Genomic DNA, 23,163 nt, shown 5'->3' on the forward strand with positions numbered 1-23,163 from the left:
CCCCAAAAAAAAAAAAAAAGGGAGAGCTTTGTAGAGTGATGATAGGGTCATGGGCTTGCTCCTCAAAACGAACAAGAAGATCCCAAATGTAGTGGGCCCAGCGCGGTGCCTGATCTCTCCCTCGCGAAGGATCGGCACCACGAGGAGCACCTTCACCGTCAATACCATTATCGTCCTCACTTCGGAGAGCACCGCCGGGGCAGAGCGAGAGCCCCATTGAAGCTTCGCTCATGGCAGCTCCTCCTCTGCTTCTGAGGAGCATGCCGGTTCTCCGCCTCCGGCTCCACGTCCACCGCCGCCTCTTCGCCGGAGGTCTCCGTCCGCTGTGCGCCGCGGCGGCGGGGGCGGCGGCCTGCTCGACCGAGTCGGCTTCGCAGGGGGAGAAGGTGTTCCCCGACGACAAGGGGGGCACGGCGTCGTTGAGCACCAAAGAGAGGCCAAAGTACCGCAGGTGGGACGATCCCGACTACAGGAAGTGGAAGGATAAGGAGGATGAGATTTTGAGAGACATCGAGCCCATAGTCTCGCTCGCCAAAGAGATTCTCCACTCCGATAGGTCTCTCTCTCTCTCTGTCTCACACACACACACACACACACACACACTGATTACTTAAACTGGATGTTCTGTGTCGACAATGATTCCATTGTTCTTGTGTAGCGCGAATTTGTGAACTTTAAAAGTTCATTCCGCACAAAGTAGTTCAAAGTTGCTCTGGTGATTCGTTGATGCGCACTATTCAACTGCGTTGGGAATTTGGTTGAAGTAATTAGAGTTCAAGTAAAATTTGTGAAAACAATTTCGGGCCTCTCTTTAGTTTTATGACTGAAGTGTGCATATTTCCTGTTGTCAGTCTTTTGTGCAAGAGCATGGACGTATTGATGGAAGATCGTTCCACTGGAAAGGAATTGATTCAATTAGTATGCAAATTATCTTGACGCCTGAAATGTGCGTGTTAGGCATGTTTCAATATACCGTTTGTTATGCGTCTAAGTCGGGAACATAGCTTGCATGCACCCAGCTTATGTGAGTCTTGCCGTGCGGTGAACGTTTTTCAAAATTATTTCCTTTACGTAGAAGTGAGTTATATCAACTCAATAGCATGCTCAAGGATAGTGAACTCCTCAACGAAGAACCTGCATAGCTTGGAAGGTGAAAGCCAGTTGTGCATAATTACTTGGGAACTTGATAATGGCTATGAATTTATAAAAGCTTCCGTCTTTGGCATCAAGCATCTTGGGTGGAGAATTGTATCTGAATATGAAAACACACGCTTCTTGGGATTTCTCTTTTTTGTTTCTCTCTGTTTTTTTTTTAAGCTTGGAAAGCTGTTTGGATTTCTCATTCAATGAAGAACCAGGCGACTGAGTTGCTTACCCTTGGTAGCCAACATCTCTCTCTCTCTCTCTCTCCCAACTACTTCTGTGTTCCACTAATTGATAGAAATGGTTCCATGGATGGTTGTTGTGGGGAATTATTTACCATCTTCTTCCCTTCAGTTTATATGATCTATCTCAGGGTCTTGGTACTCTTGAGTACCATTTCAGAATATCTGACCACTCTTCTATTGCATGCCCTTTCTCTTTAGATAAACCATGACTTACTACTCAGAAATCTGCACATTCCTTGTACCGTTTTCATATGATGTTCTTATCATTCCATTCGTGAACATTTAATTGCTTTCAATAGAGGTGATTGATTTGTCTTGAAAAAGTTATAGATGGATAATTTCCAATCTGCCGTTTTTCTCTGCTTTCCTTATCTTCGCTTTTCTTCTACTCCTCCATTCCTCTTTTACTCACTCTGATGCTAGCAACAGTTGTGAGCTTTCCACAATATATAGAAAAAGGTCTAATTAAATTATGAACAATAATAGTCCTGAACCTTTCCAGTTCTACATTGAATTTCCAATTTTCCAACTCCACCACAAAGGTACATGTCAGCCAGCGATCAGCATTCCACTATTGACATGATTGGCTGCTGATATGGCTCAACATAGGGCTAGTGTGGTGATAACATTGAGTTATTAAGTTAAAAAATGGACTTCAATAAAGTGAAAATGATAAGATGGTGAACGATCAGAATGATTTGCCCTGCATGTCCTATTCTGCACTTTCTCGTAGAATTGTCTTTCAAGCTGACATTGTCGGTAAAAATTAGATTTCATTTCACATATCATGTGATCATCCTACATGTTTTTTCATGCTTTTTTGTGAAACATATATTTGGCCATATCAAGACATGTCAATCTTTTATTTTCATTAGCAATTTCACTAGACATGTCAATTTTGCCCTAGTTATGGATGAGCTAACAAAAGATATCCAAGATGAGGTGCCGTGTGTATGCTATTTGCAGATGATATGGTGCTTATTAATAAGACCAGGGCTGAGATTGGTGCTAAGTTAGAAGTATGGAGAAGCACGTTGGAGTGTAAAGGATTTACATTAAGTTGAAGTAAGACCGAATACATGAAGTGTGAGTTCGACACGGCAAGAGGAGGAGATTAAGAATCCGTGAATATGCTCGGATAGGAGGTACTCAAGAAAGATGCTTTTAGATATCCGGGATCAATATTACAAAAGGGGAGAGAGATTGATGACGATGTAAGCCATAAAATCGTAGTAGGTTGGATGAAATGGCGAAGTGCATCGGGGTTTTGTGTGATCGCAAAACCTCTCTTAGGCTAAAAGGAAAATTTTATAAAACAACAGTAAGCCCCGCAATGCTATACGGAGCTAAATGTTAGCCAGCACAGAGGCAACATGAGCATAACATGGGAGTAGCGGAAATGAGGATGTTAAGGTGGATGTGTGGTCATATAAGGATGGATAAGATAAGAAATGAAGATATTCGATAAAAAGTTGGAGTAATACCGGTGGCAAAAAAGATGAGAGAATACAGATTAAGACGGTTTGGGCATATTCTTCGAAGATCCCTACATGCTCCGGTAAAAATAGAAGTTTGTTACCAAGAGCATGACATGAGGAAAGGAAGAGGTCGGTCGAAACTTACCCGGGAGAAAGTAGTAAAACAAGATTTAATGAATTGGGAAATAGATTGGCGTATGGTTTGTTTTAGGACGGAGTGGAGAAAAGCTATTAGCATTGTGGAGGGGTAGAATTCCTACGTTCAGGACTGTTTTTTTTAGTTCTTTTTCCCTATATATATATTATTTTTTATATAATTATTTCTTTTTCCTCAATCGTTCTTGCTTTTATTTTATTTATTTTTGGGTTCATCGACCGCCGACCCCAACCGGTTTGGGATAAAGGTGATGTTGATGCTGAGCAATTTCATCGGACATTGATAGTGGGTAGATCCAAGAAAGATAGACGGAAATGTTTCCCCTGTCGGCCCACTCCTTAGGTCAACTGCTGGGGCTGAGGCACTATAATTGCAACCGGCTGAATTTTGGGTTCTTTTTAGGTATCCGGCCCTAAGACAGCTACTAAAAAAATTAAAACTGTCTTCTATTGGTGTGGCTAGTCAATGTTGAATTCCTATCTTCTAATAATACTCGGCTTTAGGATATTGGAATCATTATAAAATTCTGAGGATGACTAGAAATCTCTGTGAATCCTTATGCATGAAAGTTCACTAGAGAGGGAAAAATAGACTTGTAGACTAAGAGGTTGAAAGTTAAAAGATTCAGCATTTAATAAGATGAAGCACGTTTGGTAACGTTAATTAGTTGACTTAAAAGGTCCAATTAAGTGAAAATTTCACGAAATAACTTAAGTAAAGGGGTTAGCTAACTCAATAGATTGCCAATAAGTTTGCTAAAACCTACATATACCATCCACAATTCCATTTTCTGTAAGAAATGAATTATAGTCAGAATTGAAGTTTTTGATATCAGCAAGCAACTTTTTCTTTTCATTTTAAGCACTTAAAGTCGTCAACCCTCAAAGTTCAATAATTAAATCTTCAATACTTATTTTTGATATTATCAAACAATTGGTGAGTTAAAGTGTTGTAAAGTTCTTCCACGTTGTTCTTTTGTTATTCTGAAAAGTACAGATGAGATGATCTCAATAAGAAGGCACCAAAGGCGTGCGAATTACTTTACAAAGGCTCGAGAAGAAGCCATTTATAGAAAAGTTCAAAAAGTAACTCAAGGATACAAGCATATTTAACGACAGCAAGCATCGACTTGTGACTTCTTCTAATGCCAGCAAATGAGAAATTTCCATTTGTTATTGTGGCCATGTTTGGTTTACCATGCAAATGGAATCCCAAATCTGAGAAATGATTTCCTTTATTTGGAAACATTACTAGGAATAAGAGTACTAAAGCACTACGAATCGCAACGGAGTCCAATTATCTACCTAATAAAGGTAATCGGATACCTTCCCGTAGACTTATCTATTGTACTTGTTCTACCTCCCTCAATGAGCTCTTTCTTAGGAGTGAAGGGTTCCGGGTGAAAGGAATCTGGAACCTACCTTGCAAACCCCGGAACTTGAAACCTACTATGTCATAGGTACTGGGGTCAATTCCTAGGTCTACCTAGGTTTCATCTATATTCTTAACTAAACGATTGCAGTGAATTATCATCTCTAATGACCACCATTTTATGTTACAATCTGCTGACCATAACTTATATTTAGACACATGAAAAACATGAAACATTAGCCAAGTGAAAGTCTCAATCATAGATATCGCCGGAAATGAAAGCTTAGAATATCCAAATTACACACTCATCAGCAGACCCCATGGAGTACCGCAGATTGTGCGAAGATATCGAACAAGAAAAATACAAAGACTTGTTCTAGGTTTCGTGTTTTTGGTTTCGGGTTTCACCTCTTGAAAACTATCCATCGGAATGGGTTCCCCAATTTTTGAAACCCGGAATCTACCTTGCATACCCCGAAACCCGAAACCTATTATCCTGTTTCCACCGGTATGGTTCTCCGATTTCCAATTCTACCCTGGAACTATGCTCACCCTAGTCTTTCTGGTCTCCGTCATTGCACGTCCTCACAAAAGATGAAAAATGACTCTCTCTCTCTCTCTCTCATGTCCATGTTATTTGTCAGGCTAACATCTTAATCAAGTCATGATTGGTGATTACTTGCATGTATAAATTTTTTGGGAGGAATCATTTTTGTGATCTAACTTGGCCACAATGTGCTGAAGTTACTTCAGTCCTTTTATTTTGCACTTGATGTGTTTGTCATATGTTTTAATGCTGTAACAAAGTAACTAAACAACAGAATAGAAATTCTCTGCGGAGGGATTTGATTGCCTGGAATGGTTTCCATTTCCTCGTCCAATTTCATTCTAAGATTGGATGGCTTGAAATGTACTCTTGCAGACTTAATTCCTTCAAAGGCTTTTTGGTTCCTCCCACTCCGTACACTACAAAAAGGGGAGAGGGATCACATTTTTTGTCTTTCTAGCCAAATCTTTCAAAGAATGGTTTTTGACATTCATGAATATTGCATGGACAGTGTGTATTAGTCGACAGGCTGATTGGACAACTCTTTAACTCTCGGTTCTGCTTGGAGAAAATATATCTGACTCTTGTTCGCTGCTCTCGTGCCAGTTGCACAGAGCAATGAATGTGAAGCATCGAAATTTGACTTCTAGACTACATAAATTTTTTTTAACTCCAACCAATGTCTACACAGAGGCATATAAATCAAACCGGGAAGAAAACAATTTAATGGTAGGGAATTGTCATCGTAGTCTTTGGTGATTCCTACCATGTATTTTGTAATCCAATGGAAGTATGAGATTCTCATGTTGTCTAATCAACAATTAGGCAAGGAGTGACATCTCCTGTGTAGTTGCAAACCTCTATCTGTCAAATTGATCTTATATATCATGAAATTGAAGAAGTTCATGCTGTTTGCCAGAGTTTGGGAGAGTCAATGATCTCATTTGTTTATTAGCGGGAACCTTCCTCTATACCATTAACTTTAAATTGAACATTGACTGAAGATACAAAGAGGAATAAGAAGAAATGAAAGGGAAAGGTATATCGGGATTGCGGGAGATCAAGCTGACCTTGTATTGCAGAAGATGTGCACATAACCATGAAGGCAGAACAGAATTTGTTGGCTTTAAAATTCAAAATTATTTTTTTTATGGGTGGTCTTTCTGGAAATGTAAATATGTAAAAGGAAAATGAGATTGATATTCTAACTCTAATATAAAGGAGGAAAAAACCAATACATGGCAGAACTTTGAACTGAGAATTGCAAGAATTAGATGAGCTATAATGCCCATTGGAATTTTGTTGGTGTACATCTTCGTCCACTTTCCACATTGTAAGATAAAATTGACAGTATTCAACAACGAAAGAAAACTAATTTTCATGTCTCTGTAATACATATAACTAAATGGCTAAATTGACTTTGAAAAAAAAAGTTGAGATTTCATTCATCCTACTCTTCCCAACAATGCTTAGATTATAAGTAACGAAATCACGGAAAGATGCTAATTGGATTGCCAAAAAAGAAATATGTACTTGGAGATCACAGGGGAAAAGATTTAAAGTAAATATCAATTTGAAACAAAAGGAGTGGATGAAAGATTTAGTTTTGGATCTTTCAAAGGTGGAGTAGAAACAAAAATCGTAAGACGAAAAATGGTGTAATAACAGAACTCAATGGAGAATGGAAAAACTTGGACATAGGGAGAGAAGCTAAACACAACTAACTGTCAACGCATCCATCAAGTAGGAGAGGAGATAAATAACAATTTTTGATAGCCCAAAATTGATGCTGGGGACACTAAATGTCCATCGTGGACATCCATGTGATAGTATTACATTCACAAAATAACTAAATGAACATGGACATATTGCACTGAGGAGAAGCCCAATCTGACAATCTACAAACTGTGTAATATATACATATATGTATATGGTATTTACATTTTCCATTGGTGCAAATGGATTCACTTTGGATGTAATTGTTGTTGTGACACTCACTATGTTTGGGAAATGGGGAAAAATAGGGGAAATGAAAATGGGATTGTAGAACAATGAAAAATCTAAAATTTCGGTGAGAAGAAAAAGGAGGGACAATTTAGCGTTATGAGAATTAACATATTTTCCTCTCCTAGAGTCTTTCAAATATAGCCTACCGAAAGTCGTAGGTTACATATGATTGCAGGTCATTCTGTTTTGCATGTATGTGTCAGACCCAAGATTAGTAGGAAGGCCTCCTTACATTTTCTCGTTGACTAACTATGGCACCTCTCCTTGTGGAAAACAGCATTTACCCTTTGACAGTGGCCATCACCACTTGATATGTTATTTCCCTCCTTTATTTTTAGCTTAATAAATGTCCTTAATCTACTGTGTGTGATATCTCTGCTCACTAAGATCTTCCTCCTCCTCCATTGCACTCTTAAATTCATTTCAATCGGCGGCTATTAAATGGCTAGGAACTCGGTGGAGTTTGTAAATCATGTCTAGCTCTCCGAATACACTCTAGTCTCTATTCTGGTATTATGATGTCATTCGCTATTGTATGCTTGAATCTCGCCCGCACTTCATGACTACTTGGTTCAGTATTGGTTGTGCCTTTTTCGTCAGTTCTACATTTCTAATCCTAGAGTTCAGGAAATGATATTTGTAAAAAGTTGCATCGAAACATATTCTTTCATAGGATTAATTAAGAATCTAGATTGGTTTTGTTAACACAAGATACCGCAAATGGCTTTTTTTAGCTTTTGATTTAAAATTTGGCCGGCATCAGTTATTTGGTGGTTAGCTGCATACCTTTTTTATCATAGTTCAATTAATTACATTCACAAAAAGGAAAAGCTGTTTCTCCTATACAACTTGTGATACTTGTGACAAGCTAATGGTGATTGTAAGCGGAAGATTATTTGTCTTGTTTGATATTTATCGTTTTGGTGGACTATGAGTGGGATCATCGTTCTGGGTTTACTAGTTACACAGTCATGATTTACGACGGAATTAGCTGATTTCAAGTGAATCTTATAAGTTAACTGATGAAAACATTTGCATCACACTAAAGCTGTTGATAGTTGCTTCATTGTCAATTGCGCCTTCCTGTCAAAGTCATGTTTATGCTGCAGTTGGTGAGTTGAGAGTGCTCTCAGTTCCTTAATTTGCTAATTTTTTCTGGTTACCAGGTACTTGGATGGGCAACGACTGACAGCTGAAGATGAGAAAGCTGTTGTAGAGAAGCTTCTCAAGTATCATCCACATGCTGAAGACAAAATTGATTGCGGACTTCATTACATAATGGTAAGCTCTTCTGACATCAAGAAGATTTAAGGGAAAGCCACAGTGAACCCCAAACTATGCCATTGTGACACATTTACCCTAATTTTTTTTTTTTTTTGTGACACCAAAACACTCAAATTTGAACCAGTGTGACACATTTACCCTCTGTAATGATTCTATCTAAAAGCACAGTTAACAGTCCTACGTGACCACCGACATGGACAACAGAATACAACGGAATTGATGTGGCGTCCACGTGGCTTAAGTGATAACAAATGATGTCATTTTGATGGCTTATGTGGACCAGAACGGTGCCGTTTTGCTCTCTTCTCTCGTTTGCTGAAGTCGATTTGGGCAAAATTTTAGGGTTCTTCGATTTGTGTTCATCTCTCTCTTGGTTCCTCCCCAAATCCGCGATTGTTTGACCGAGATTGATCAAAATTGAGCTTTGATTCAACTTAGGAGTGATTACGAGTTCAAATTGTTCCAAATCCGTGTTGGTTTGTACTGTCCGGTGTTTTTCTGATTATGGCTTTGCCCCCTTTTCTGGTTCTTGAATTGCTTCGTTAGCCTGGTCTGGTCTGTTTTGGTTCCACCCATTGATCTTCATTTTGGTCACTGATACGCAAAAAACTCGAATGTGACTCCATCTAGTCTCCCCCACCATTGCTGTCCATGCGACTGCTGAAACTACGACTCTCCATTCTGTGACCGTGATTGAGAGCGGGACTAACTGGGACTGCTATTGGGAGAGTAAAAGAATGTCTTGCAATTTCATTTTCCCCTCCATTCCATGTAGCATAATATTAATTAGCATTGTAATAGCTTTGATTTTGTCTCAGATCTTGCGCATTCCTCAATCTGGCTCTCTTGTTTCAAATCGCAGCGCAAATTTCTCCTCCATGCTATTTCACTCTTCTAGTTCTACATTGTCTGATTGATTGCCCACTCTTTTCTTTTCTGCTTCTTCTTCTTCTTCTTCTTTTTTTGTTGGCACAAACCCCTTCTTTTCATGATCAGTGACCCAGGAAGAACCCTGGCCCCCCAAACGAGCTTCAGGAAGAACCCTAACTCCCAAAACAAGAGAGACAAAGAGCACTGAGAGAGATGAAGAGCACAGCATTGTTCTGTTAATATCCACTTAATCCACGTGGGCATCGCGCCAAAACCGTTTGCATCCTGTTGTCCACATCAGCCGGACGTAGTGGAAAGTAATTGTGTCACACGGGTAAAAATTTGGGGTTTGGTGTCACAAAAAAAAGGTTTAGGGTAAATAGGTGGCTTTTTCCCAAAGAAAAAGAAACTAAAAGAAGCTTTCATGTTACAGAGAATTATTTTTTGAGCACTTTCGCTGCTAATTAAAATGTGAAGTTATAAACCACCAACTCCTCTCCCCTCCGCAGAAAGAAGTAAAAAGAAAAGAAAACTTAGCAGCCAAGTTGAAGTTCGAACTCAAACAACTGTTAAGATGGTGATGTTACTGATGGATTTAGTTTTTTCCAAACCCCAAGATCAAGGCATTTGGCCTCTATTGCAAAATTTTATTCTGTTTTCTCTTATTGCATTTTTAGCTGCAAACCATGAACTATTAATGTATTGTCAGATCCACTTACATCACGTAGTTGATTACCATCGGCTGTTCTGATTCGCATATCTAGCATATGCTGGCATCTCATATTCCACGCTGTTTCCCTTTTCTACTAACGGCCAAAAGTGCGATTGGCAAACCATAATGTTTCTATTGTTCAGCTTTGTGGTTTGCCTTAGTAGAATGTTGAAGTGCAGTACACTTGCTATTAACAGTGCTTGCTTTTGTAATGATTTTCACGTGCAGACTGCAAGTGGGCTCGTAAACATGAATCATATGCTCAACGCTTAATTAAAGTCCAATGCATGTCTGCTCAGTGATGAGAGAATGAGTTTATGCTACTAGCATTTTATGCCTGGTTAATATAAGGAACTCATTGTGCTTCTCGAGGATCTAGTGCCTGCTGTTTCAGTGAAATGAATGTAGTTTAATACGAAATATGTACTTGAGGAGAAAGAACTTGTTAATCCTGAGGAAAACTAACAGTGACAAAGTAGCATGGATAGATGCACATATCCATGTACTGGTGATAGTTAGATTGCAGAAGAAGAATGAACTCAATAGCAGACTACAGGTACAGAGGAAACTATATGAGAGAATTCATCATATTGACCGTAACTATTCCATGGAGTAGTAGAGATAGAGGTTTGGTGTTTTGGTAAAATATTTCAGTTGCAATGATGCTCTAACTGCCCAAACATCCCATGCTGTAAGTAACAGACTGGACATACCAAATTATCATTTAAGTTGACTTGAGGCTTGCTTTTTTTTCCTTTTGGAATTTTCAGCACTATGAGCTGTCCTTTATTTTACTCAGTAAAGTTCTCTTCTTCTTTCTCTGTCAACTTGAGTGCCTGTAGGAGACATTATTTGATTATATTCCTTAGCTTTTCTTGGGTTTACCGTCACATGCCCCTTTTTCCTGGCAATCCATTAAGTGTATGGCCCCTAAAGATGGCTTTTGAATTTGAGGTGAGAGATTATGACCATGGTTTTCCACCCCATTTCTTTTTGTACCGCAGAGCTTCTCTCTGGTGTGGTAATTGGCCTATTTATTTTTAGTTTGCACTCAAAATAGAACCAAGAATGCTAATTCTTATTCGGGCAGAAATATATCCACACATTTGTTCCAATTGCTCATGGTATGGTGAATTTTATTACTTGTCATTGAGGTGCACATGGGAAATACTTCCTTGTTAGAACATGTCATAACATGATTGGAACATTTCAGAAATGATCTAACGTGCCTTTTTCTCTCAATGAAGGTTGAGCGACATCCCCAGTTTAGAGTGTCAAGGTGTCTGTTTGTTGTAAGAACCAATGGTGCATGGATAGATTTCTCATACCAGAAGTGTCTCCGAGCGTATATCCGATCAAAGTATCCGTCTTATGCTGAAAGATTCATCCGGAAACATTTAAAACGCGGCAGTGATTAATGCATGTAGAAGACTTGTGCTTCATACTGTGAGTTTGACAGCAGTTTTGGAATCACTATAGGTAGTTGGCTCATATAAAATATTCCGAATGGCCGTGAGGCTAAAGAAATGCTCATGCACCTTAGACAATGTCATTAGTCAATGGAGCAGATACTGCTTTGACCGGCACTTCAAGTTCAACTGTTTGTTCACATGTGGGGACAAGGAACATGATTGAAGGTGAACTCTACTTTTTCTTTTTGGTTGGCGTTAGGACTTGTCTTCGGTAGTAAATTGGTAGTTAGCCCCTCTCTCTCTCTCTGGATTATTTTGTCTGTAAAGGGACATCATGAGTGCTACATAGGGTCAAATGCTGTTGACTTATATGAATAGATGATGTAGAAACTACCTTAATCAATGATGGTTCAAGGTTGATGCTTGATTAGGTGACTTGTTTTTATGAATGAACTATTATGGATGGTACTAGCCCGACTTCAGAAGTTCCTATGGTGGTCCAGGAAGAGAAATTGGAGTGAATGAGTCAGGGACCGAGTCAAAACTCAAAGAGGATTTTCTGTTCAATTTGGTCTTTCCTTTGCTTCATTGTGCGGAAGTCAATGGAGGGGAAATTCATTATTGCCTAGCTCTGAAAAAGACTGCAAATGATGTTCTGGAGTTGGAAGACACCCATATCTCTTTTTCTTCTGTGTTTTCAGCAAAGAGGCGATTTGATACGTGCCCAGTAGACAAATCCCTCTTGAATTTTTGTCCTTTCTCTGCCCCCCATGGCCAACTAATTGTGCAATTTTTACCCCCGTCATCAAATCATCATGAGCTGCTGCTCTTATGGCCCGACTCCCATTTTCTTACTCTTAAGTTTGGTTTTTGGTTTATTGAATAGGAACAATGCGTTTTTACTTATCAGAAGGAAGCTCCATTTCATCTCGTTGAACATAAGGATCACATCTTTTTATCTATCAAGAGTGCATAAATACCATTCCAGTTCATATCATACCCATATCATACTGGAATTGAAATTTCCTAGTGTACAATGAACTTTGGATGAACTATTTCTTGGACAGTGGTTTTGAGAACTGGTCATATGGATGATGTTTTAAGTCGTCGGCACTTGTATTTTTTCTCTACTGCCTAAATATCAAACCCAACAAATATCACAGAGGTTAGTAAACGCCACTTTCATGACCTGCTCTTCAAAATGATGGTGGTCGCACTAGTCTCCACCAGGAAAAAGAAAGTCTGCTTTGCTGAGAGTGAGGGGTGAACTACCATATCTCTTTTAAGGATCGAGGACTGCCTGTGCAAATATAGGTTAGTCAATGTGATAAATCATTTCTGGATTCGGTGAAAGAACCTCCAAATTTTGATTTATGTAATGTTTAGTATATTATCATCGGTAGATTGAATTGGTTTACTGAATGATGTGACGGATTCGTATGGATAGTTGATTGTGGTCCATTTGTATTTTGCCTCTATCATAACGTTACTCTAGCAATTTAATGGGTGATTTTAATCGAATATTTTTACCAACTTAATTTCTTTTAACTGTCGTGTTTTGTGTCCGGTAAGAAAACTTGTTCGAGAGAGTGAACGGACAATGTTATGGGTCAAAGTTTGTTGTCACGAAATCGTCTATTGTACTTAATGGTTCGGGGGTTAATCAAACATTCTTTATCCTCAAAGAAAAGAATAAGTGCATTCTTTGTGGGAGATGTATTGCTCGCCAGTCCTTTCGTATTTTTATCTTGTAAAATACGCATACCACGTGCGAGATTGTAATTATCATAGTATAGTTGACAGGACGGTCTCTAATCACCGATGGAAATTCACATTGCGAACAAGTAAATGTGGAATACCATCGCGGTAGTTGTGGTCAGTAGGGTTATGATTAGAAAAAGAAACGACAACGGTGCTAGTTAGAATGTACATAGTGTGATGCTTAGAAATTTTTAGGCCACGTACCATAATTTGTGGTCCATTTCCTTCGAAATCATTCCATTTTTTGGCCCCCTCTTTCGTTCCGAATTCGTTCTGCTGCTTTTGGACTAGATATTATGTGGCCTTGCACTGTAGATTTTGTAAAAGCGATTCTCATTTGTTAAGCTAACATTTCTCTCTGTACTTTTTTTTTTTTTTGTCAAAAAATCTCTCTGTACTTTTTGGGTCTGGAATTTTTTTTTTTTTTTTTGGTTCTGGAATCTCTCCGTACTTGGCGAGCTAGTGCTTCTGTCGTTTAGTTTTCTGATTAGCCAATTCACTCGTACAGCTTTAATGAAAATATCAAATGGGCAATTTCCATAGATGATAATCATACAATCTCTGAGGAGTGAATGTGATGATGATATGTAGCAATAGCTTATGACTATTATGTTGCAGGATTCAACTCAAGTCCCACCCTAGCTATAAGCATGTCATTATATATTTAAAGGTGGGCTTCTTCTGTAAAAGAATAGTCGATTTGATTTTTTTTTTTTTTTAGAATGATTATTTGTGCTGCTTAAAAAAACGGACTGATTATGAAAATGTTCAAGCGTAGATTTTCATTGATAATAGGAGGAATTCTCCTTTGGCTAATCCTTCTATGTTAAAATATTTGAATGTTAAATCTCGTGTTCATCCATCAACTTAAAGCTGTAGAACAATTGGCAGTAATTCCATAGAACTTTACATTATATCAAAGTCAGGTTTCGCCTCAATGTATTTGGCATGCGCCTCCACCTCGTTATTCCATGTATCATTCATAATTCAACTTGCAAGTGAGAGAGGGTGTTGCTATCTCACATCATTTGACTATGGGGTTAATATGCTCTTCTAAGACATGTGGTGCCTTTTTTACCTATTAGCTTAAACTTTTAGACTAATTAGCAGTAGTTCCACAAAATATCAAATGGTATTTGAGCAAAAAGTATTGAGATTGAACTTTCCAAGCCCTTAATTTGCCTCCCTATTATATATTTTCACCTTGTACTCTTAGGTCAAAATCCGTTCTAAAGTGGTTGAGTATTCAAATATTAAACCACACATTCATATGACAACTTAAGCTTCTAAAATATTTGATAATGGTCTCATCACGTGAGCGTCCAACCCATTATTCCACACATTGTTTCTAATTCGACTTGCACGTGAGAGTAGCCATTAAAATATCTCGAACCACTTAATTGTGAAGTTTATACGTTCTTTGTACACATGTAATGTTTCTTCATCTATTAGTTTAAATTTGTACAACAGTTAGCTGTGGTCCTATATAATCTCACATGATATTGGAGCAGAATTTCTAAAGTGTACTCACATAACCTTAGACCAAAGTTCACCGTACACACGAAGGAGAATGGTAAAGTACTTAAACATCCAATTACATGATTATCTATCTGTTTAACCACCTAACTTTGTTTTCTAACTCCATCCGCACGAAAACTCCATTCGTGAAAATTGTCCTAGTAGACATACCAATGTGAAAAATGTTAATTTTTTGCATCCAAAACAGCTTCTAAAAGTATGAGTTATAATCGTTCAAATGAACAAACACAAAAGAAAATTTAGAACATGAAAATCCATCAAATTAAAAAGGAAAGGAAAAGACTACTATGCAAGCTTCTCTCCTACAATTGCGGGGAGAAGCACCATCATCAGATCCCCCAAAACACCATGTCTCCCGGACAGCTGGAAGCTGCAAGATATCCAATTGGGTCCTCACTCCTCTGCTGCACTGCATCCATGATGAGTTTCTCATTAGTGGGGTCTCAAAATTTTGGTTATATTCGTTAGATAAAACATAATAAAATCTCCCTCTTCTTTGAAACTTTCCACTGAATCTTACCAAGAAAAATAGGTTTGAAATCCTTGACATATTCAAATAAATTAAATAAAAAAAACAAAGAGAAATTCCGTGTTTAGTAAGAGCCGTTTACGTAATTCGAAGTTAGATTCGTTCGACCGACCATTTATAGTCGGACACATCATTTAGTAAATTAATTTTAACATAATTAATCTTGCTTCAAAGAAAGTTGTCTGTGTAAGAACACATTGACCATTATTGATGAACTATGGAGCTCATTAGATTTGGTCAAAAATGAGGTGAATGTGAAGTAGGTACGGTCTAAGAGAGTAGGGGTGTGGCAGGGTGAGCTCGATGAGTCCCGATGAGAAAAAGAGATGTTGCTTTTTTCTGATGCTGCGGTTCACATGGATTTTACATCACAACATCAATCCCTCTGGTTCTTCTAGCAGAGAATAGCCTCTTTCTGATCTTTAACCTAATTGGTGAAAATGGAGCTGCTCATTCCTTTTTTTGAGGCCTTCCAGTGTCTGAGATTTGGTAAAAGCAAAGAGGAAGATGATCCCAGAATCATGTGTACAAAAGGGGGAGAATGGTAAAGGTGAGTAAACTTGAGAAGGTTATGGATATAAAGGACTCATCTTCTCCAATTTAAGAATTTATCTTAGTAATACTAATAGACATATGAGTATGTATGTTATACATACGATAATAACCGGTAAGCATATAATATAATTTTTTTTTATGAAATTCAAATGCAAAGTCAGTCGGAATTCATATTATAATGTAAAGTTTGAATGGTCGCACAACATTAGCGATGCGGTCGATGTATTAAATACTTTTTGTACACATATTTTGTTGTGATTAATTTTTGAGATACAAAGATTAATCAAGAAAGAACAAGCCCGTTTGATATCCCCAATTAAGGGCTAAAATTAAAAAAAAATAGCATTTAATGATATTAATCTTATCAATTATATTGTTAAACCAATCATTATGATGCCACATTGGATAGGAAATTAACTATAATTCACGAGGAACAGTTATTACGAGCAACTCTATAATTTAAATTTCAGCACTTAAGATACTCAATATTTAAAATTCAGTGCTTAAGTTTTCAGTACTTATTATTCAGTTCTACTTCAAAAATGCTAAACTCTTGTTAACTACTTTGGCCAGAAGAAACGATCTTGCCAACCACGTGGCAATTTTTTATCATATGATTCTTTAGGGAATTAGTATACCCCCGTTAGATAACGATAGATAAACTTTAAAGTTACTACACTTCCCTTTTACAACAAAAAATAAACAATTACCATTTTCGTCATTTGTTATATTGACTTTGAAATTATATCCTAAACACTAGTGCAATTAAGAAGTGCTAAAGACATTAAAGTTAATTTAGTTAGAACTTTGAATGGTGCGATTTGACGTACTAGATGAGTGTCAACCACCTTGTACAAGATTAGATCTCACATATTACAATATCTAACTTGTTTTTATCACATCACTGAAAATACAAGACAGGTGTCAAAACACTTATTGAGGGCCTAATACCCTAAAAACTCTCCAACTTTAACTCTTGTCTTAATTATACCTTTTTGTCTTTTAAAAAACCTCAAAATTTAAGTCCAGTTTCAATTCTACTCTAAATTTTTTATCCTATAAAAAACTCCAAATTTATGTCCAATCTCAATACCCTAATATTTTTTTTTGTCTCATAAAAAATTCTCAACTTTAGGTCCAGTATTAATTATACTGTAAAATTTTTTATCTCATAAAAAAATCTCAACTTTGGGTCCAGTTTCAATTTTACTCTAATTTTTTTTAGTCTCATAAAAAATCACCAAGTTTTACTTGAGTTACAAATATGCCCCCAATAACCATTCGTCCAAAATTTCTCATTGACAGTCCAAAAGTAAAAAAACTCCCAAGCGAAGATTGAGCGCAAAATCACTAGGCTATTTTGACGGAGGGTTAATGGAGGTAGATTGCACTCAAGTAAAAGTTTGTGATTGTTTATGAGATTGTAAAAAATGATAGTATAAAATTAGGACAAGACATAAAGTTGAGAGTTTTTCGTAGAATAAAAAAAGTTTATGATAGAATTGCAATAGCACATAGTTGGGTGTTTTTATAAGAACAAAAAAAAAGTTTATGGTAAAAGTGGAACTGAACTAAAAATTGGATGTCCTTTTAGGGTATTAGGCCCTTATTAAGTATGTTCCATAAGAGAAAATTTCAATCTTTTTTTTTCTTGATGAGAGGGAAGAAATCCTCATTCTTTTTACCTTCTTTTTTTTTTTCATTCAAATCTTACAAACTTGAAAACATTGACAGCACGATTCACAAAAACAGCTGATGGCATTACTAAAATATCAGTGGTGGAGAGCACCCTTGGCAAGATCCAGCATAAAATGTAGTAAGAGATGTGTGGTAGAGCTAAGGAACATTGGACAAGTAATGCCTAAATTGTGAAACAGTATCCACGGTGAGAACTCGAGAACCTTCTCTTTAACCCGTGCTTTTCCTCTTCTCCTCGGTGGTGGGTGGGTGCGTGGGGGTTGAATCTTGAGACCATCAATGGCCACAAGCATGATCTTCTGCATCATCTCACCACCACCTCCTAAGCCATGGATTCTGCACTGCGTTTCACCACCCACCAAACCCTTCTTTTGTTTTTTTTCTGTCGTCTCATAACGCCTCTCTCTCTCTCTCTCTCTCTCTCTCTTCTCTCACGCCCAAACACAGAGGAGTAGGTGCATGCATTTCTTGGAGAACGAGCCCATAAAGAAGTGGTAGGAAAAAGGAAAGAAAAGAGAGTACTTTGAGAGAGAGAGGGAGAGCAACGTTTCGTTCAGTTCTGCCTCGTCGAGCAAAAGCAAAGGCCTGAAGAGAGAGCCTGGAGTACTCGCAGTGCGTTACGTACTCTCTGTTTCTCTTATCTGTATCGAGATAGAGAGAAGAAGGAGTTAGGGTTACTTTGGATCCGCAACAGCAGTTGTTGTTGGCATGGCGCTTGCTTGCCAACAAAAAGGAAGGTTCGTGTGACCTGCTTCAAAAAGCTCTTTCACCACCCACCCTTAAAATTTTTGGAACCAAGAATAATCGGTTCGATTTCCGATTCTAGGTACGGAACTATACCGCCCGGACCACATCAAGACCGGTATTTCTTCTTTACATTTTTATGTACTTAAAAGAGTAAGGAGAAGAAAATTGCCAAAATCCTAAACTGGACCGTTCCAACTTGAGAACTGGCCAACCTAAGGACTCCTTCGGTTCCCGGCTCCGGGAACCTGGGAACGGGCCCTATTAGCCTAATCCTAGAAATAACCATCTCCCTCTCTCTCTTAATTAATTTGGATTTGCACTTGGAGAATAATGATATCTAGAGTGCGTTTGTTTGTGAATCATCATTGAGATAATTAAGATAATTAAGATAATTAAGCCCTATCTAGACCCGCCAGAGATTTTTTCTAATAATAAATTTCATTTCGGCCAAAAATAAAATAAAAAAATCTATCTTAAAACTGAGGGGCAATTTGGACATTTTACAATCCCATCAAGCGTAAGGGAGACTCGGCCCATCAATCAATGCCATATTCTGGGTTTGAACTTTATTTCAGCCCACTAATTTTGGGACCCGTCTTTATTTTAAATTTCAGTTACCATTAGTATTAACGTATTCGAAAATCATCACAAGGTAATGACGGCCACTTATCCGATCAAATATCGTGATTGTAATGTTGCCACATCATGTTCCATAATTTTCGCGCTAAAACACTTTCATCCCGGGCGTGTCTTAATCGACTTAATCAATGCTTGAGCGTGTCGATGTCTAGAAAAAAAAAACCCGATCATTTAATGGCGATAACACAGGACATCGCAAATGGACTCGGGGACATTCCCTTTTTTTTCTTTTCACGGTTTTAATTCGTTTAATTAGGAAACACGTTGCCACCGACGAGGTTATTGAGGCAATTGGCCCTTGTTAAGAGCATAATTTGTCTTTCATGAGATCACGAGTTCTGTTTATGTAGCCGACAAGCGTGAGACCCTTGTGATAACGTTCGGAGGAGATCTTCGGCAACGTTCGCCCATTTCCTCCATTTTGCCAATAAAAGAAAAGAAAAAATAAAAAGAGAAAAAGCACGTTGAGATTTCAAAATCTCGACAGTTCAGAAAAATTCATTTTTCGATGGTTGGCTTCTGTGTAGTAAATAATCAGAAGTGTTGGGGGAGGTGGGTGTTTAGCAAAGGTACTGGAGTCACGTGCCTGCGTTGAAATCCCGCGCGGCCACGATTATGACGTGGCTTTTTAACCATTTCGCTAGCTGACGTGGCAAGTTTTGATTGACTGCTCATAAGCATCGATTACGAAATTGGCCAGTAAAATTTCTCAATACGCGATGGCATTGTTCGATGCACATTTTAAAATCCGGAAGCCTTGTTTTTTTGGTTTTTTTGTATGGTCAGAAAGGAAGACTTCATTAGCTAATTCCAAAATCCGAGTACAAAAAACTAGATTCCGAACAAAGCAAATCTCGTAAGGATTTCGGCAGATTAGACAACCAATTAAAAGGTAAGGACCCAATTGAAATCCGGAAGCCTTCGATTCTTTTGACCTAATAACTATTCTCAAGAGGCGCATCGCTAACCCGTGACGATCGGACTCGATAGTACAGTGCAAAATGTGACTTTTGAGAGTTGGATATCAACTAATGGCCGAAAGGAATGCCTCTTTAACATTGTCGATGATAATTCAATTCGATAAGACCGAGTTATGGTTCATCTTCACAAGCCATTTTCTACTCCCAAAAAATTCATGTGACATTATTATACACATCACTCTCGTTATCTTATCCCGTCCAATTTTAGAGTTAGCCCAAATGCATCCCAAACTTTTTTTTTTTTTTTTTCTAACTTTAAGTCCACTCTCAAATCTATTCCGTTTTTTTTTTATTTAGAAAAACCACAAATGTTAGGTCCAATCCTAAATCTACCTTGAACTTTGTTTTTTGGTCTAAGAAAAGAAACCACCAATTTTTACTCTAATAGCAAATCTACCCCCATTAGATATTTGTCCAAAAATCGCCGTTATTCCTTCCAATTTTCATATCCTATAAGGTTTCATCTTGGAGAATTTCAACAACTTTTATTGGGATGTATCTATTATCCATGTGAAACCGCCTATGTCGATTCATACTTATCGTACGATTACTCCGATGATGTGGATTTTTTATCGACTTGAAAATGCCACGTCAAGTTGGGACTGGACCACGTGTCGGGTTTGAGAATATATTGAAAGATTTTGATTTTTTTCAAAAAAAGCAAATCTCGAGACAAATATGGGACTGGACCTAAAGTTGAGATTTTTTTTTAAAACAAAAAGAACAACGCTCAAGGAAGATTTGGTAGTATACATAAAGTTGGGATTTTTTTTTTTCCGAGACAAATAAAAAGAGTTCGGGCTAAATATAAAGTTGAGGAATTTTTTGTGAGATTTTAAAAATAAAAATTTAAGGTCGATTTGAGACTCGATTTAAAGTCGAGGATTTTCTTTTTTTAAGGAATTATGCCACAACAATAGGGATGAGTTTTAGATAACTTTATAAATTATAGGTGCTCTTGTGAAATTGATCTTGAATAAGTTTTCTAGCATCATGTGAAAATTCTGCCCTCTCTCTCTCTCTCTCTCTCCGCACAAAAAGACACACTGCAATAAAAGGAAACGCAGCTCAAAGCCCACAAATAAGCCAGAGACCCTTGTGAGGAACTGCTCATCACTTCCCCCTCCCTTGCCCAGAGCTGCTCAGACACAGAGCGAGAGAGATGGCTCCGACAGCAGGGCCAATCTTGGACCTCTCTTTCTTCTCTATCTGCACCATCTTCATAGCCCCTCTGATGAAGTGACGATCTTCTCACACCTCGACCTTCTTCTTCTTCTCTGAATGAAGGAAGGAAGGAAGGAGGAGGAGGAGATGGAGGCAAGTTATCAGACCCACCATCATCTTCTTCTTCATCAACACGCCCCGTCGGACTCTCAACAAGAAGAGCAAGAACGACTCCAAAGCTCCCTCCTTTTCGACGCCCTTTACTGCTCGGAGGAGCATTGGGAGGAAGAGGACGAAGAAGAGGAATTAGCGAGCGACGGGCTTCTGTCCGGAGAGAGAGATCACAGATTGTTGAGCCCCCGAACCTTGCTCGATCAGGACTTGCTGTGGGAAGACGAAGAGCTGGCCTCCCTCTTCTCCAAAGAGGAGCCGAACGGCGCGGGCTCGAATCTGGAAAGCGACCCGGCTTTAGCCGATGCTCGCCGCGAGGCTGTGGAGTGGATGATGAGAGTCCACGCGCACTACGCGTTCTCCGCCCTCACGGCTCTGCTCGCGGTGAACTACTGGGATAGGTTCATGTGCAGCTTCCCTTTGCAGGAAGAGAAGCCGTGGATGACTCAGCTCTCCGCCGTTGCTTGCCTCTCTCTCGCTGCCAAAGTGGAGGAGACCCAAGTGCCTCTTCTCATTGATTTCCAAGTAAGTTGCCGGAAAGTGTCCCGTCCCCCACCTATTTGATTAAAACGCCTCTGAGAAAAGTGTCTGCTTGATTTGCTTGTTAATTGACAATGTGGGTTCGGATGTTTTATGCACTCTGTTTTCTTTTTCAGGTCGATGACAGTAGCCCCGTCTTTGAGGCGAAGAACATACAGAAAATGGAGCTCCTGGTGCTCTCGTCGCTCAAATGGAAGATGAATCCAGTGACCCCACTGTCGTTTCTTGATTACATGACGAGGAGACTTGGGCTGACGGGCCATCTGTGCTGGGAGTTCCTTAGAAGGTGCGAGCACGTCCTCCTCTCTGTAATCTCAGGTATGTCATTCGAAAGTGCCCAACTCCATTGCTTAGCTGATACTTTCGGTGTAGAAATCTCTTGGTATGTTTGCAGGTTTTTTTTTTTTTTTTTTCTGACTCACTGTGTATTTCTTCATTCTACAGATTGCAGATTGACGTGTTTTCTTCCTTCAGTGATAGCTGCTTCCACAATGCTGCACGTAATCAATGGCCTAAAACCTCGTCTGGGTGTCGAAGACCAAACCCAGCTCTTGGGAATCCTAGGAATGGGCATGGTTGGTCTCTCTACTCTCATCTCACCACCCCCCCTCACGTTCTTGATCTGTTCAGAAACAGGACATAGCCAAGATATTCCTAATTCTGAGCTTTGGCATCACTCTTCGAACAGGACAAGATCGATGCTTGCTATAAGCTCATCGACGACCGCGCATCAAGAGGCCAGAATTATCCACACAACAAACGCAAGTTTGGCTCAGTCCCCGGGAGCCCCAGAGGAGTAATGGAGATGTGCTTCAGCTCAGACAGCTCCAACGACTCTTGGGCCGTGGCGGCGGCGGCATCAGTCTCCTCCTCCCCGGAGCCTCACGCCAAGAAGAGCAGAGCCGGCGAAGAAGAAGCCGAAGACCATGCGAGCGCGGACATCTTCAGCTTCCCTCACTGAGCGCTTCTTTCCCGGTTCTGGGTACCATACTCTTTATATGTTGGAAATAACAGTTCATGTGTTCATGCAACGCGCAAGTTAAATTGCCAACCATCTCTGGGTTCCACAGCCTGATAATCCCACACACAGATGGTCGAAACCAAATGGGAGTTTGCAACAACTGTTCTCAACCGGGATTGTTGGGCTTTTGAGGTTTGGAATGGAGATGGTTGGCATTTTATCCGGATTAAAAATGTTTAGGATTATGAACAAATGAAGAGAAGAAATAGTTGGAGGATTATTTGCTGTTCCTGTTGTTCTCTCTCTCTTTTCTTCTTTCTCTTTTGGCTGTACGGTCCCCTGTCCCTTCCCTCTTTCTGTATCAAAGCACTTCCGCTGTAGCCATAGGTACTTTTGAAATAAGAGCAGTTCATCATCATCATCATGGTGGGTAAGCATTGGTTGGTTCTGATGTTCTTTTTTTTTTTTTGTGGCTAATTGGGTCCTCTTATTATTATTATTATTATTATTATTATTATTATCAGCGGGTCCTCTTGACTAATGATATAAAAAGCCTGGAAGAAGTGAAAGAAAATAAAGTTGGAGCCTTTGGACAAAATCATCAAACTCTTTGGAGTACTTTCATTTTGTTCTCTGGTAGGATATCTTTCGGA

At 38.9% G+C, this 23,163-nt stretch overlaps 2 protein-coding genes and 1 long non-coding RNA gene across 4 annotated transcripts; 2 read left to right on the forward strand and 1 right to left on the reverse strand.

Moving 5' to 3' along the window:
- Positions 1-53: 53 nt before the first annotated feature.
- On the forward strand, positions 54-11,656 carry LOC115747916 (protein DCL homolog, chloroplastic). Its single transcript, XM_030684242.2, is given in 5 exon segments — positions 54-330; positions 333-376; positions 378-556; positions 8,115-8,229; positions 11,062-11,656. Coding segments are annotated over 5 exon segments (609 nt in total). The 5' UTR covers positions 54-230; the 3' UTR covers positions 11,233-11,656.
- LOC125313959 lies at positions 11,420-17,940 on the reverse strand. The gene is made up of 2 exons (XR_007197706.1): positions 17,706-17,940; positions 11,420-11,525 (listed from the first exon to the last, which is right to left on the reverse strand). It is a non-coding gene; the product is annotated as an uncharacterized LOC125313959 (long non-coding RNA).
- Positions 14,556-22,799, forward strand: LOC115747914 (cyclin-D3-1-like). Of its 2 annotated transcripts, XM_048275338.1 has the most exons (6): positions 14,556-14,560; positions 17,966-17,975; positions 20,970-21,534; positions 21,666-21,867; positions 21,994-22,124; positions 22,238-22,799. In XM_048275338.1, the coding sequence occupies exons 3-6, from the start codon at positions 20,986-20,988 to the stop codon at positions 22,508-22,510; spliced, it is 1,155 nt and encodes a 384-aa protein (XP_048131295.1). In that variant the 5' UTR covers positions 14,556-14,560; positions 17,966-17,975; positions 20,970-20,985; the 3' UTR covers positions 22,511-22,799. The 2 variants fall into 2 exon arrangements, with proteins under 2 accessions (XP_048131295.1, XP_048131294.1); XM_048275337.1 differs by lacking the exons at positions 14,556-14,560; positions 17,966-17,975 and having other exon boundaries at positions 20,725-21,534.
- Positions 22,800-23,163: the final 364 nt, after the last annotated feature.

The sequence above is a fragment of the Rhodamnia argentea genome, chromosome 2 (assembly GCF_020921035.1).
Source record: "Rhodamnia argentea isolate NSW1041297 chromosome 2, ASM2092103v1, whole genome shotgun sequence".
In the NCBI taxonomy this organism is placed as follows: Eukaryota; Viridiplantae; Streptophyta; class Magnoliopsida; order Myrtales; family Myrtaceae; genus Rhodamnia; species Rhodamnia argentea.